The 17,340-nt window shown below is 38.4% G+C and overlaps 1 protein-coding gene across 1 annotated transcript; it reads right to left on the minus strand.

Annotated features, from left to right (window-relative positions):
* Nucleotides 1-355: 355 nt before the first annotated feature.
* On the minus strand, nt 356-5,739 carry LOC149830751 (uncharacterized). Its single transcript, XM_090013470.1, has 6 exons — nt 5,527-5,739; nt 3,256-3,874; nt 2,683-2,783; nt 1,958-2,041; nt 1,493-1,603; nt 356-688 (listed from the first exon to the last, which is right to left on the minus strand). The coding sequence occupies exons 2-6, from the start codon at nt 3,872-3,874 to the stop codon at nt 647-649; spliced, it is 957 nt and encodes a 318-aa protein (XP_089869596.1). The 5' UTR covers nt 5,527-5,739; the 3' UTR covers nt 356-646.
* Nucleotides 5,740-17,340: the final 11,601 nt, after the last annotated feature.

The raw sequence follows: 17,340 nt of genomic DNA on the forward strand, positions 1-17,340 counted from the left end.
GCTCATCTAATTTTCCGAAATGCAAGTTCCGTAATCTCAAGTTTTTAACCACAAACGAAAAATCACGACACTTACCAGACGCCCATACAAACTCCAAGTCAGTACACAGCATCCAACCTCCACCACCCAAATAGCAGATTTTGTTTATCAAAGAAACTAGTGAAAATTGTAGTCACGGCCAATGCCATTCACCAGGATACCATGTTGTTGGCACACCCAGAGAGAGAGAGAGAGAGAGAGTACCATATGATTCCTCTAGCGCAACGAGAAAAGCAAAGCAAAGGCAGGCAGGCAAGCAGTACAAGCACGCAAGCAAACCACTCACATGCACATCACAAAGCACATACAAATACTGTTGAAAAGTTTGAAACACACACTTCCTTCTTTAGTTTCTCATTTAGTTCTTTCATCATATTATGATAAATACATCCATTATCCGGACATAACATAAGGACTAGCCACAGAAGATTATTCAACGTACCTACCAGACATACACCACCTGACAAACATCTCCCAAAGCTTGCGCTTCATGGAATATCAGGACGGCATTGCTCACAGATGGTCCGAGACACACCTCAAACATATCTTCATAGAGCCCTTTTTATGACTCACTGTAGGCATCAAAGCTACCGGCATTCGTCGTCTCTCACATGCTCTCTTGTTCGCACAAGTCCAACAAGGCCAGTGTCTAATGAAATATCACCAATACGAAGCAAATGTGTGAGACATTCAATTCCACTATAACCATGCATGCAATGTGTGCAAACATGCTATGTCATGAGAAGAAAAGAAAATAAAGAGGAAATTACCCTCCAAACCCCTACCAAACAAAAGAAAAATAAAAAGGAATCTGAAGAACATCTTCAGAAGTTCATAACGCAAGAAATGTCATAATGAAAGAAATGGGAGTTCTCCATAAAAATTATCATCTCCGGGTACATCCACGTAATCAAACTGTAGAAAGACAAAAAACTTTAGAAAACAAAGATATTTATAAAGATACCCAAGCAATTTTCAGCATGCCCATTCTCACATAATACAAATGAACTGAGGTTCAAAAAGCATCTAAGCAACCAAAACACAGAACCATGAAAGGAAAACACATGAAAAATCATGTCAACAAAATATTTATAAGGAATCTCCTGAACAGGAGTGACAAAAATCTCTGGATTTCATGCATCCGCCTTTTGTTTTAGAGAAAACGAGTACCTGCGCTTTTCTTCAAACAAAAAGAAAAACAAAACCAATCTTCCTAATAAAAAACAAACATGTGGAATCAAAATGCCACAAACAACTTCCCAGCTTTGCCAACAAATCCCTCAGCTAGGATGAAACACACAAACAGCTGAGCAAATTGGTAGATCAAGATGTTGTGCATAATGGCAATTTTCAGTCAACAATTTACCAGGTAGAGTTGAACCAAAACAGACCTGCCATTCTAAACAAACTTGAACTTCAAGATGTTATGCATAAGTGGTTTTCAGTACATTACCTCTGGTACAGAGAGCTCAAGACGGAACTTGGGGCCATCATAATGATGCAGAACAGGTCTGAATGAGTCTTCCTCCAGTGGTTTGCAAAGCTCCCTCACACGAATTCTCACCTGTTGATTTATGGAGACACCAAATCGGGGAGATATTACTAACTGATAAATGATGTATGATAACAAAAGAAAAATAGATACTCGTTGATATCTTTTTTTTTTATATTTACATGGAGAAACTGCCCCCAAGATTAGAGACCTAGCCACGCTGGCTTTGCGTACCTACTTACAGTCTCTGTCCTGGGAGCATAAAACTCTGTGGGCTTACCCCTTGCCCTCAGGGAGTCACCACGCTTCGGCCTGCACAAGGGGTGACGCCGATGAGATTTGAACCTAGACCGCCTGCCTAGCGGCCTAGGCCCCATCCCACTACACCAAATCCCTATGGGGCTAGTTGTTGATTGCTTATTCTACCTGTGCAGGAAATCTTGATTCGCCTTTACATTTTTTGTCTTCCCAAGCAGTAGGATCAATATTAGTTCCACCAAAACTGGCAGCCTATACAAGAACCAATAAACAATATGGTAAGACAAAAGGGTTTGAGGCAGATCAAAGTAAATAAGAAAAAAAGGGAACAAGATAAGATGACAGTATTTCCTAAACGATAGTTTGAAAATTCATTGAGTTAGAACTAGCGGTTTCATTTCCAACAATACTCCATTAATCCCATGAGCTTCATCAAGTTGCAAAGAAGTTAGCTCTACCCTCACGCAGGGCACTCTGGGTCATAAGCCAACTCTAACATCAATAGAACTTCAGTCCAAACAAACACAAATAGTAGAAACGTCAAAGAAATAATCCCATCCACAAAGCAATAAACAGAAAAGACGCTTCCACAGAAGATCTCTTGGAAAAGACAACCAATCTTTAGAAAAAGAAAGAACATATGTCAATAACTGATAGAATACTAATTTGCAGTACAAGCAAACCATCAATTCATCATTAAGCAGATTCTCCTATTTTTCATGGATTGGACATTAGAAGTTTTTAGTAGCAATAAAAGAGGAGTGAGAGACAGAGAATTTAAAATAAGTTATATTTTAGCTATTCATTGTGCAACCCCATTATAGACTATGAGCACACCACGTTAACAACATCAGACAGCATTAAACAAAAATAAAAATAAAAACAATACTGACCTCAAATATACCATGTAGCTGGTGGGTGGTATAGTTATACAGGAACAGTGGTAATCCTGGAGTAATTGCCCGAACAGAGTCACGGTATCTCTGAGGTAGGCCTACAAGGAGAATAATATTATATTTTAAAATTAAGAAGTTATTCAAAAATGAAAACAAGCACTTGAAGTTGGTTAATGAGATTGTGCAAAAATGATTGCGCATGTCCTCAATAAATGTCTCCTAACCATCTAATCAAAGACAGGTGAGGTTCAAAAGATCCAGCAAATGAGAACTTAGGGCAACAGCTTGGTTGAGCTTCCTACCATTCAAACAACAAATTATAGGAGCAGCTTTGAACCTCTAAACAGTTTCTATGGAAAATGTTTAATCCTCAAGGACAATATTAGATACCATTGCATGCATGAAATCATCCCTAACCTGAATAACATATAAAAATCCTTTGTAATTTTTGAATCGCATAAAGTTGGCCAGTGCTAACTGCTAAAAGGGATCTTTTCCCACAAAAACTTAAAAATTTCAACATTGGAATAGAAAATACAAAATCTAGTTTAATGAAACTTATCCGCATACCAAAAAGTTGCCGCTTCAAATCTTCTTGCATAGTATCATTATTGCAAACAAAAATATAGCCTCCAAGAGTCTGATTCCGTGGCAGCATTTCTGTTGAAGGCAGTGTCTTGAATCGCTTGTCAAAGGCATTGATGTTGCTGTTGGTGTTGTTGGTGGTATTGGTGTTATTGTTGGTAGTGTTGCTTTCCTGCCGACCATTGCTATCTTTGCTGTTTTTATTATTGTTGTCATTGCTGTATTTGTTCTTCCCAACAATACTATTTATGTGACAAATACCATTACTGAGATTATTGTTGCTAGAAATTTTCTGATACACAGTGTTCATATTGTAGAGGCCACTTCGGAAAGGGTTCTTGGAGGCAGAATCATTTGTTTTGCTGTCCAAGTTCAAGTAGTCAAAATTAAGGGTTTCATACTTGTTCTCACCCTGAGATCGGGTTTTATCCTTCACTTTTGGCTCCAACGGAGTCTTGGTAAAATCAAGATTGTTCCTTTCACTTTTCATCTTTGTCTGTTCAGCTAATTTGGATGCTACCATCAGCCATTTATGGTCTTCAGAAACCTTTGACTGCCCTCGTAGCTCATCACCCAACTGCCAAAAGGAGAATTGGCTGGCCATCTGAAAAGAACACATAAAAGGAAAATACTTTCATCAACTACCAAAAGGAAAAAAGAAAAGATGGCAACACGTGCATGCTCACACACAACACATGCAAAAAAAACTCAAAACAAATACAAACAACAAGGTGAAGTATTTTCATTTGCGTCAAGATGGCCGAACATGTACTCCTCCTATAAATTGGTTGTGTTTCCCAAACTTTTACTCAAGGTTGGCCATAAAAGAGAAGTCAACTAATGAGGGAAAAAAAAATAACACCCTTTGTTCGTAACACAAGTATCGACCTCAATAGCTGTTGAAACTATAGCAACTGTCGAGCCAAAAACTATCAAATACAAATAGAATAGGGGACAGACGCCAACATAGCCACACAACCTACAATGGGCAGCAAGATAAGATTTGCGGTAAAATCACATTTCCAATTATCACGAGATTGATTTCTCAAATATATGAATTGGGGAGAAAACATGGAAGAGATGCAACACAGCCAAATATACAGAAAAAGAAACAGTTTACTTGCGATTTAGAAAATATCACACATAAGAAAGAAGAAAAGCGATCAAATCTACAGTTAAATTAAATTTTACGCAGGACAATACAACAAAAGAGATGGCAAAGTACGAGAACAGGCAAGCGCTCCTAGTTATGATGAAGGAAACACCATTCAATTAGATCTGGGTTCAAGCGGATTATACCAAATAGAGGAAATCAAAACAAACTTATGACAAAAGAAAAAAAGAAGCAAAATACCAAAGAACTAGAAGAAAGGGAAGCAAAATGACGTATAAGAAACCAAGTGAGGAACAACAAGAAGGGAGAGAAAATGGATTCTTCAATGGATGACTTCCGAAGAACATCAAGCCAAAAAATGAGAAAGAGAACCCTAGAGAAGATGAACCGAGAAAACTTAATTCTGGGAGAACAATGAAAGAGAATAACATACGGAAAATTCTTGACAAAAAAAAGGACACAAAATAAATAAAGTAATTTTATCCGAGTACCGACATTCGAAAAAATCTCCCGAAAGGAAAACAACACAGTCAACAACCCTTCCCCAGCAACGCCCGCACAAAAAATTGCCGTTGGAAAGTTGAGACTCAAGAAAGTAGGGTCGGCATCCAATTAATTAACAAAATGAGGCAGAAATTTTCTATAATTAGTAGAATAACACAAATGGCGAAGTAGCGAGAAAGGGTTTTGACAAAAACTCAATTTACTGGTCCAACCAACCAGAAAGCCCTTAAAACATGAAAAATGGCAAATACATATTTCCCAAAGACTACAAAAGACAAGTTACAACCTGAATCGTGAACGCTTACAGTGTTCAAAATCCAATGTCTTTAAGAAAGATGAACGCGGGTATAAAACATTTAGCAGTAAGCAGGAGGTATGTATGACAAAACAAGGATGGAAACCGGAGAACAAACAAGACAGAAAAAGAAGAAAAAATAAAAGGGCCTAAAAGAGGCAGGACGTGTGTCTAAGTTTCGAATCGTTTTTCTGAGGCATCAGAAGATGGGTCAAGAGTAGTAGGTAACGAAGAAGAAAAATCGCGAACAAAAGTAGGAAACGTAGAGAGGCATGAAAAATGAAGGAGAGATACTATAATCAGATTTCGCTGGTTCTTCTCTTAATGAATCACGATCACTCACCAGGACAGCGGAACCCTATGAACGGCCGAGATCTCGCTTCAACGGAGTCAAGGAGCTTCGGATCCGGTAGATCGGCGGAGAGCCAGTGAGGAAAACCCTAGATTCTAGGGCTTCCGAGAGAGGAGGGATAAAGGGCCCCTGATTTCGCTCTCTTTTGCTTTCCCACGGAAGCGGAAGCACAAGAGGGAGGGGTAAACGACGCTCTGCTTGCGTGCAGAATTATGGCCTCAGGGTTTCTGAGGTTTAACTAACCCTATGACTTGCAAAAATTACGAGTTATACTCTTGCTGATTGACTGTCCCGGACCCCCACCAACACCACCCACAATCACCCTCCCTAGGGCACGTTTGTAAGAGAGAAAAACTCTCCTAAGAAAAGAAAGCTTTGCCCATGAGAGTTTTTGATATGAGAAGTCTTTCAAAAGAAAGTTTTCAATTTGTTTGTGTAGCATGAAAAATTAATAGTGGGAAAATGTGAAAAAATTAGAGAGAAGTTAGAGGGTGTGGGTGAGATGGTGGGTGGTGGTGATGGTGAGATGAGGAGTGTAACAATAAATTTTCTCTTGGTAGGAAGCATTCTTTTACTCTCTATGGAGGAATGTTTCTTATCAGAAAGTGTATTTTTTAGAAAAACTCTCTCAATGAAAAAGTCTCTCGATTGGAAGGGTCAGAAAATTTGTACAAATTTTCCATTTTGCATCACTTTTCCTACATTTTTTTTTGCTTCCAAACGTGCTCCTAGTTTCTCCTAGTGCATGCCACAACCGTAGCTTGGTCTTGTTCTTTCTTTAGTCTTGTACTAGTTTTCTAAAGTGCTGTGTGGCTCAATGGGCCATTGTGCCCTTGTAATTAGCATAGGCGGAGACGTGGTGCTAGAAGCCCCTTGCCAAGCTTCCACCCATGGCTATGGGAAACCTCTCTTGGAAATTTATGGTTCCCCAAGTGTTTTTCGGATTCTTCCTATCCATGGGAGGATGGAGGGAGGAGGATAGAACCTAAATTACCTATAGCGGAAAACTCGTTGGTAGGTAGAGCTCCCCTCGAAGGCCCACACTCTCCAAGACCATCCCACTTCATATTGCCCAACGGTGAGTCACGTCTGTAAGTGCTGCTTGGCCAACTTATAAATACAAGTTGCTTCTTGGACATTGTGCCTTCACCCCATTCGATTGACTTTCTTTGGTGTCGCATTGCACACTGTGGTCTGCTTGCTTGTTTCTCGTAGGTTATCGGAGTCCCTCGATGATTTCCCACCACACCACTTGGCTTTGTGGCATCGTGTGTGGCCATCCCTCTTGGGTTGCTGCTTGCCCACGAGATTCTTGCCTCGTTGGGCCTCCCAAGTGTTGTGAGCATTGGTTGGGCTCTCTGCTCCCATGTGGTGGTTTGCGATAGTCACTTCCGCTCAATGGTGCCCGTTTACCGTGCCATGTCTCATGTTGCCCCAACGTCTCCTGAAGGCTTGTCATTGGGCACCATGTGTGCAACATTCTCTCCCGCTGAAATCACCATTGTCCTCGATGACTATTATAGTCAAATGAGGTACTCGTCGAGCTTTGCTTGAAATTGGGATAGTTTTCTTGTGTCCTCTCAAGCTGCTTAAGCTTTCAGGAGATCTTTTCACTTGACAATGAATTCTTTATAGCCATCGCGAGAGTTTTTGTGATGATTGAGGATGTAGTTGACTTCCTTGGCATCTGTAGTTCATAGCGGTGCTAAGGGGCACATCGGCTGGCTTCTACTAAGGTTTTCATCATCGACACGGTAAGGCTTAAGCTGACTAACATGGAAGATCGGATGCAAGTTGAAGTGTGAGGGGAGATCTAGTTTGTAGGCAAGGTTGCCTAACTTCTTCATAATGGAAAAGGGGCTTTCATACTTGTGGACGAGGCCCTTATGTAGTTTTTGAAAGGCACAGATCTGATCTTCACTAAACTTCACCATTACTTAGTCACCAATGTAGAAAGCCAAGGGTCGACATTTTGGATTTTCCCACTTCTTCATGTGCATAGCTGCCTTTTATAGGAATTCTTTTGTAAGTTTGTTTCTTTCCTACAAATCATGAACAAATGGCAAGGAGAGTCTTGCCCAAGATAGCCACGGTGTGAGGCATCAGATGCTGCTGGCCAGTACTAAGCTTAAAGGGGTTATATCCTATCGATTCATTTTTTTGCAAGTTATAACTGAATTGGGTGACGTCTGATAGTTTCACCCAATCTCTTTGGTTGGTACTAACGAAGTGCCTCAGATAGTCTTCAAGCAGTGCATTGATTCTCTCGATTGGCCCAACTGTTTAAAGATAGAATGTAGTCGAGAAATGGAGTTCTAACCCTAATAGTTTGAACACCTCGATCCAAAATTTGCCACTGAAGCAAGGATCGTGATTACTGACAATATCTTTTGATAATCCCCAATGTTCTACCATATTTTTTGATGAAGAGCTAGGAAAGGTGGTCTGCAGTGCACATAAGTGGAGCAGGAGTTAAGATGGCATACTTTGAGAACTTGTCCACCATTATAAAGATGAAACTGTATCCATCGATGACCGAAAGCGCCAAGATAAAGTCCATAAAAATGCTTTGTCACAGACAATTGGGGATTTACAGAGGCTAAAGAAGAACCCCAAGTTTTTGGTTGTTGGACTTTCCTTGTTGGCAAATGAGACAAGTCCTCACATACTCCTAAATATCGTTGTGCATGTGGGGTCAGTAGTAAACCCTTTTGAGGAGAGCAAGAGTGTGGTGTTGGCCATTAGGCCCGGTCCACTTGCTATCATAGCACTCCTTCATGAGAATCTTCCACAATAAGCTCCAAAGGAAGATTCAACCCTTCTTCAAGATCAGGTCATCTTTAAAGGTGTACTTTGTTGTTTTGTTGACTTAGATTAGGTCACACAATTGAGAGACCATGGGGTTGTAGTACATACCCTCATGATTTTGGTTAAGGAGATCGTTGTTCAGTTGGACAAGGGAGGACTCTTCTTCACTTAGGGCCGCTAGCTCGGCCCTTATGTTGAGTGCATTAGCAACATGATTGGTACTCCCTGACCTATAGAGAAATGTCATATCGAATTTGGCATTGAACTCTTGTCATCATGCCTGTTTGGGACTCAGCTTCTTCTGAGTTTGGAAGTAACATGTGGCTACATTGTCCATGTAGATCATGAAGGGGGGGCCAGTAAGTAGTAATGTCATATCCTGAGGTAGGGGACTATGGTTGTCATTTCTCATTCATACATGTAGTGACACTCTTATGTCATTCAACTTCCTACTTTCAAATGCAATGGGGTGTCCCTTCTACAAGAGAACACCCCCAATGGCAAAATTTGAGGCATTGGTGCACACCTTAAACAATTTTGAATGATCCGACAGCCATAAAACTAGCTAACTTGTGACGATGACTTTGAGCTTGTCAAAGGCGACCTAAAAATCTATCATCCAAACATATTTCCAATCCTTTCTAGTGAGATTGGTGATAGGGGCAACCACGAGCAAGTAACCTTGAATGAAGTGTCGATAATAGTTAACCAACTCAAGGAAGGACTGACAATCATAAATCTTGGTAGGGGCCTCCTAGTCTTGAATGACTTTAATCTTTTGAGGGTCCATGTGCAATTGACCCTTACCAACGAAATGCCCCAATAATACAATATCTTCTTTGCCAAACAAGCATTTTTCTTTTTTCATGTACAAGTCAGTCCTGAATGGTCTGAAAACAATGCATAGGTGCTCAACATGCTACTTTAAGCTGCTACTATAAACCAGGATGTCAATAAGATAGATGACTACGAATTTGTCCAAGTATGGATAGAAGAGTTTACTTCATCGATGTTGAGAAAGTGGTTGGTAGATTTGTTAAGATAAATGATATTATAACGTCCCAAAATATATCTCAAAAATTTGTGATTTTTTAAATCACAATGGAATTTGTTATTAAAACTTTAGTTAAATAGATCAGGCAAGTTACAGGCAATTACTAGAAACTTCCATTCCATTAGACAAAATAAAATAATTGTCTGGCATTATTACATGAAAATCATAATCAATACCAAATAAGTTCTATCAGAGTTTCGTAGGACATTCTAAGAATTATGCAGTCTCATGGCTCCACCCGCTATGATACCTACAATTGCTCCACGAAGTTTATTCACTTCCTGAAAAAAATATAATTGAGAGGGTCAGACTATACTTCGTCTCAGTAAGCAACATACTATCAATATGTGTGTGTGCAGTGCCATATGTACAAGTAAATATACAAACCATCAAAATATAGAGGTATAAAATTACAGAATTCATACAAGTCAAGTTATAAATTTCTCAACACAAACAATTTTATCATCTAGCAAATTAAATCATCATCTAGAGCTATGCACTATAGAATTTAATTGAAATCTCTATACCATAGTTTAAATTCAAACAAACATGTATAACTATAACTTAAAAGTAAAAATTTAGATTTCTCTTATTAACTCGTTATGTGGGTACGCACAGGCTTTGATATCATAGCAGACTGAGACCACCCTGGGATTTGTTAAGATTCTATCAAATAATTTGGGTGACTAGCCGTACGAATATCCAAAGGGTACAGTTCATGATCAAGAGAGTGCTCTCCAATGGCAAGAACTAAAAATATAATGCATCCCGAGACTTCTGCAGAAGACATGGATCTACCATCTAGGACATTTTGGTAGTCCTAGCCTCCCTAACTTTGAGCACTAGGGACCGGGTGAGAAACCTAGTGCTCACAAACACAAAGAGTGTACCATAGAGCTTGTAACATCTACCCTCTCCAAGGTAGACCACGGGTCCAGTAACATACACCATCTTTCAAGTGTACCCAAAACCCACGAAATCTAGTAACATATATTGTCTTTCAGGTATACCCAAAATCCCCAAAAATATGCTAAGAGTGCACATATTAATTTGTTTAATATTTGGTGTGAGTCACAACACCTCAAAGGATTATCATAATCCCAACCTGCACTCGGGTGAAATCTAAGTGTAAGCATATCTGACCTAGTGCACATAAGGCACTTGGACATTTATCCACAAATCACAGGGTCATATTCGAAACAAACACTCTAGCATTTAATATTAAGTCCTTTTAAAAGTTTAGATATACATATTTCAGTATGACCATGGCATATCCTATAAATTTTTGCAAGTGCTCCTATGGCACCATACAGGTTTTGCGGAACCACACCTTCATTTTCGAGCTCTAGCAAGACTCAAGAATTTCCATTAGGGTACAATTGGTTCAGAATTAACATTATCCAAAGATGTGGTATATGAATGAGACATGGTCATATTCTCTTTGTGCGAGACATGCATCGCTTTTGTGTGGATGGACACATATAGTATCATTTTACATACTTATACCACTGGAAGGTGTGAATTTATAATTTTCGTTATATGATTAATATTCGAAGCATTTATATCTCATGTGCATACTCGTAACTTGAGATGCGAATAGCAAATTCATTCAAATTATATATATATATATATATGTGTGTGTGTGTGTGTGTGTGTGTGTGTGTGTGTGTGTGTGACATTCTCATACATATATATATATATATATATTTACATGACTTATGCAGACCGGGCTATAACAAACCTCCTCTGGTCTATCCCTGCACCCGTCCTGAATGGGAGGTAAGCTATCCCACATATTTATGTATTTTTATTTATTGTTTCTTTATGTTGAATGATACTCTGGGGTTAGGCAGACCCCCACCTGTTCTTAATTGCATCTCTAGTTTTGAACTTGCATCGTCTCACCCTAAAGTGACTTGCACTGACATCACTTACCAACTCCGGCAATCCGGTGCATATGTAGTGCCAATCACTGACTGCACCTATGTGGTGTGCAGCTGGTGTGACCCCTGTTCATCATAGCAGCACATGTCTGCTGTGAGCAACAAAGATTCACTGAAACCTATTAAGATGCAGGTAGCTGGCTGGGTGTTGAAAGGCCCAACCGGTCAGCCTCAAGTATGTATCTTTATTTTTTTTATATTAGCTTTTGAAAGATAAGTTGGGGCTGCGACAAACCCCAATTGAGACAACATTGCAGTGATGTTTAGGTCTGTAGCACCCAGCAGGAATACCCTACACTGGTTGTGCGTCAAATGCATTGCAGCGCATAGCCCGTGTAGGGTCGACAAGCCCTGGCCAGGTCGATCAGGCTTACCAGACATGACTGGTCAGTCAAGAACGAAATTGCAAAGTTGTCATGTTTGCAGCCCGTTGCAACCGTGTTCTCAATTAACAAATTTTTTTTGAAGTAAACCCTTTATTTAAACCTCATACCAATCACGAGTATGGTTGTAACTGAATACTTACATCAGATCTAGATAACCACACTTCATAACGATGATGATAACCTTCACGCATAATAATCCATTGAATAAACTAGGAATATAATTATCGCAAAGAAACTAGACCAATTTTTAATATGAAAATTTTATCTTCGTGCATAACAATGACCTCGTGATGTTGATTTGAATATGCTCAAACAAAAACAACATAATAGCCATATCAGACCAATCTCTCAACCCTACATGACAACCTTGCTAACCATCATAAATAAAAATCCATTGCATAAATTAGGTGCATACATATTGCAGAGGAATGGAACAAAATATAATATGAGAATTATGCATTCATGTGTAACAACAAACACTAGATATTGATTCATATATGTACAAACAAAACAATATATATCCCTATACTGTATCACAAAAATGCTGATACCTTTTCAAAAGAACATAATATGCACACGAGTCTTTCCAAAAAGTAAATTTCAAATTGTTTTCTCTTTTTTTTAACCTATCATCAGATTTTTTTCTTTATCTTAGATCATCCATGACTAACCTATGGCTGAGTGCACGTGTACAGGACTAAAAAGTGTGTCAAGAACCCCAAATTAACAGGTATACTACATGACCGTGTAAGACCTATATATATATATGATTCATAACCGAAATACTTTACATCTAAGCAATACATTCGGATATATCCATATATATATTTCTTTTCTTTTGAGAACTCAAATTTTAAATCACGCATCCCAGATTCACTCTCGAACAACATATGCATCACCGATTTTTTTTCTTTTGGACCGTTTATAATCTATATGCATTTATAAAAATTCAATCCTTATTCCATCATGTTATACACGCATATTTACGTGAATCTGATACAAGGCTTATGCTATCAATCCCACTATTTGGAGTAGATTGATACACATACCTAAACGTGTTCGAGCATAATCCCATATGCTGCACGTTATTCACATACCCCGGGATTGAATCGATTTTGGATCTGCCATGGCTAAACCCATGGCTGAGTATATGTATTTTCGTACATATATTCAGACAGTATGATGAATACATGTACAACACATCACTAGGCATATGCATAAGGATAGAATGCCCTTACCTCTATTGATGAATCGAATCTCCAAACAAGACCAGGGTATGGCTGGGTTGATAGGCTGTCATCCTCCTCCTAGCTGCACGTAAAAAAAAACTTATACATAAAAAAAGAAAAAAGAAAAGAAATTTTTTTATTTAATCATGTCGATTCTTTTATTTGATTCATGTGTGCTTGTTTTTTTTTAGCATAGGATAATAGTTGGAGTCTTGCATGATTTGGTTTTGTTTTATTTTTATTAAGTCATGCTAGAAAAATCTAGTTAAGATCGGCCCACACACAACTTGAAACGCAGCTGCAACTTGCACGGTTTGGGTGATTCTTGAGCTGAACATGCATTGGATCACACAGAGCACGATGCACATATAATTTCTCTCAATGACTTCCCAGCTGTAAACACCCCAAATTTTCCACATCCATTCTCAAACAATCCTCCTCAAGCAGTGTCAACCCTGTCAGGTCAGTGTAGGAGTCAAACCTCGAGTCAGTTTCAGAAAATCACCATTTTACCCATTTTCATTAGGAAATTACCATTTTACCCCTAGGTCATCCCGGACCCCAGTCAGTCGGAGTCAACCAAGCTCATTGGTCATTTTAGAACATTTAGAATATCAATCATTTCAAGCTCATCTGAGCTCACAATGAACAGACCATTTTCATTTCTGACCATTCCTGCCAAAATGAGATCATTTCTTCAGAAATGAGCTCATTTCTCACTCAAATCCAAGCCAATTGTCTCTGAGTCAGTCATTTACAGTCAGTCATATTCCCCAAAGTCTAACTTGAGCTCACCAGGAGTTCAAGTGCTCCAGTTTCAGTTCAAAACCATTTCCAAGTGTCCAGGAGCCCATTTTAGTCCATTTCAACTCTTTTAGCTGAAATTGAGCCGAGTTTAGTCAGTTGAGCTAGTGTTTGAGCCTTGATTTTAGTTCACCTCAGTATTACTGACCTTTGTTTCAGCTCAAACCCAGTTCAGGTTCGTAATTCATTTCATTCTAATGATCATTCCATACCATTTCTCTAAAAATGACAGCTTTTCTTGAAAATTCAGTTGAAAAGGTCAGTTGAGTCAGTGTCTGGTGAGTTCATTTGAGTCTTGAAACTCTAAAACCTAGCTCAATCTAGCTCATATCAGTTCAATCCAGCTCAAACCCCAATTTTCAGTGTCACTCTGACACAGTAGAGTCCCGAAAACCAGTTTTTGAGCTATTTTGCAAATTTTATCAATTTGAATGCTTTTTAAACTGGTACAACTGCCAATCGAGGTCTAACATCTAAAAGTCTTCATTAAGGGTCTGCATTTCGCATGTCATTTCTCATCATTTCTCAGCATTTCATCACATTTCATTTCATTTTCGAAGTCCAGAACTCCAGTTTTATAAATTTCAATCCAGATTGAGTTTTTAAAGTTTTCAGAAATCAATTTCAAACCTTGGGTTTCCAAAATTAACATTTTTACCCCCAAGAGTCTAAATTTGGAAATATTTTCCCAAGAAAAATAATATGGATTTCTTTCAAAATTATATTTTTAAATTCTACACTAGATTTGCTTCGCAACAGGGTATTGAACTTTAAAATCCGAGCTCGTTTCAAAAATTGCCAAAAATAGCTCGTTTCGTTTGGAAATATTTTCTTGAGAGAAACAATCTGGATTTCTTTCAAAATCGAAATTTTAAATTCTACACTGGATTTGCTTCGCGATGGGGTATTGAACTTCAAAATCCGAGCTCGTTTTAAAAACTGGCAAAAATAGCTCGTTTCGCGTGGAAATTTTCTGAAAAGACTATTTTACCCCTCTAATCGTCAAAATAAATTTCAAAAGTAGAATTTGGACCCGCTCTGAGATGGCCCACTCATTTACATTTCTGTTTTATTAAAAAAAAATATTCTTTTATTCCTTTCAATTTTCTTTTATTTGTTCATTTTATTTATTTATTTATTTTGCATTTTAGAGAGGTGGGACCCACAAGGTGGTCACCCAAGCCTCCAGCCCCACTTTCCATTTTTTTCTCATTTTTTTCTTTCTCTTTTCCTTTTTCCCTCCTTTTCTTTCTTTCCTTTCTTTTTCCCTTTTCTTTCTTTTTCTTCTTCCTCTTCTTTCCTTCTTCCCTTCCTTCCTCCCTTCCTTTCCCTCTTGCCCAACCATTCACGTAAAACTTTTTTTGGGCTTTCTTTTCATTAAGCCTAGGAAGACCTAAGTATTGAAGGCATTAAGCCCTAAGTCCAGCCACAAAAAAAGAAAAAAGAGGAAATAAGCCATACGGCTGCCTCCTAACCTCTTCACGCCTCTCTCTTTCTCTCTCTCTCCCTTTAGCTCTCTCATTCTCTCCCCATGGCTGCTGCAGCCCCAACAGCCATCTTCAACACAGTCCAGCCATCTACCTCACGCCAGTCACACCAAGGTGCAGCCCTCCTTAGCCTTGTAGCAGCATCACCATCATCTCCAGCCGGCTACCATCTCCACCTCCAAGGGACGCTCCAGCCGATCCATTCCTTCCTCCAGCCACAACTGCACCACCTGCAGGGCCTTAAACCAACCTTCTTCCAGCACCAACTTCAATACCTCCAGCCATTTCGTTCCAGCCACAACATCTCCATAGCAGCATCCATCCCAAGCAAGACTCCAAGCCTGCCACTTCCTTCAGCTGGTTCATACATCTTCATCAGCTCCTTCTCCTACAAGCCAATCAATCTCCAAGCAGTCAAAACCTCCCTTCCTCGACCTTGCATCACATCCAACTGATCCAAGGTAAGGCTTTTTTTTTGTTCTACTTAGTCTTCTTTTTGTTATTTGAAATTTTGATGGAAGATGCATGTGTATTACATGCGTGGGCTAAGAGAGCGATAGATCCATCCATTCGATGGATTGGATCTATCATTGTGAAAGCCAATATCAAAGTAAGTCATACCCTTGTTAGTTTTTTTTTATTTTATTTTCATATTTGATATAATTTCATGTTCAAATATTACATTTAATTTAATTTTATTATGCATGTTCTTTCATTTTCTATAGTCTTACTAATAGCTAGTTTAGAATTTACAAAATTTCAGTCTTAGGTAAAGTCCAATCATCATTTTATGAATATATTTTTATTCAAAAATCCAAAAGAAAATTGTGGTATCTTTATTTGGATGTCTTTGCTTTCTTGCCGAAAATTTGATTCAATCCGGGTTTTGGAATCCATCTAAACCGATCAAATCTTACATCGGGTTTTCTGTCTCTCTGATTCTCCAGTTTATGCTTTAGCAGGCTTTAAACTCCGACACCACCATCGTGGGAGATTCGGATCATTCTCCAAAAATCACGGTGGATTAATGATTGAATCTACTAATTATCTGGAAATTTTTAGGTTTTTCCAGTGAGTTTTGCTCTTTGTAAAAACTCGGATTTCTCAGACCCCTGGGAAAATATCGATTTTCTTTTGTCAGGGTATAGACAGACCCTAATGCACTGAGTCCATCAAATCTGTAACTCGTCTGCAAAAACTTTCAACATGAAAGTTGTTTCTAACATAATTTTATGTCATTTCCCAAAATGTGGGAATTTTTAAATCTGTTTCATTATTTTTCCCGGATTTTCTCTTTCTGTCTAACAGATTTCAATGTCCAGAAATCTCAGAGATTTAGGTCTCTGATAACAAGATGGCCTTTTCCAAACCATAAATTGAATCCCAATAGTGTAAAAATATAAAATCTTCCTCTGTTTGTCAGGGACATTTTCCCATAATTTCAGCCTTTTTCCCATCTGTATTCTATTTTTCCTATGTTTTCTACCGAAACCTGTCTGTTTCCCCTAAATCCTAGAGTCGCCGGACTCCGATCCGACTTGCCGGAGTAGCACAGCTCCGACCATAGGTCAAAACCAGAAAGTGTAAAAGGCAAAATTACTGTCCTCTGTCACCTCATAAAATTTGGGAAATTGTTATGGAAATTTGATATCCTAAATCCCCTTTAGAATCAACATTTTAGGCAAAAATCACAAAATTTAGGATTTTTATTTGAATTTCCATATTTAAAAATACAAAAAAATAGATTTTAGAGCTCCATTATGTTTATAGGGTTATTTTAGGTGTCCATGCCAAATTTGGTTTAATTCCAAGTTCATTTGCTCCATGTGTTAGTTTATCTTTAAATTCAGAAGCGAAAATCAAGTGAAAATCAGGTTAAATTTGATATTTATGATATTTTCGCCATTTTAGGGTTTTTATCATGTACATAAGCATGTAGAATCATATTAGGGTCAATTTCAATCTCTTTTGCATTTCATATTTTTCAATTTTGCAAAATTTATTTCAGAAAACCCTGGTTTCAAGGCCATAGTCTTGTTATCGAGGGTATTTTGGTCATTTTGATCTAAATTTCGAAATTTTAATTTCTAATTC

Source organism: Nuphar pumila, chromosome 7, assembly GCF_984573655.1.
Source record: "Nuphar pumila chromosome 7, dmNupPumi1.hap1.1, whole genome shotgun sequence".
Taxonomy (NCBI): domain Eukaryota; kingdom Viridiplantae; phylum Streptophyta; class Magnoliopsida; order Nymphaeales; family Nymphaeaceae; genus Nuphar; species Nuphar pumila.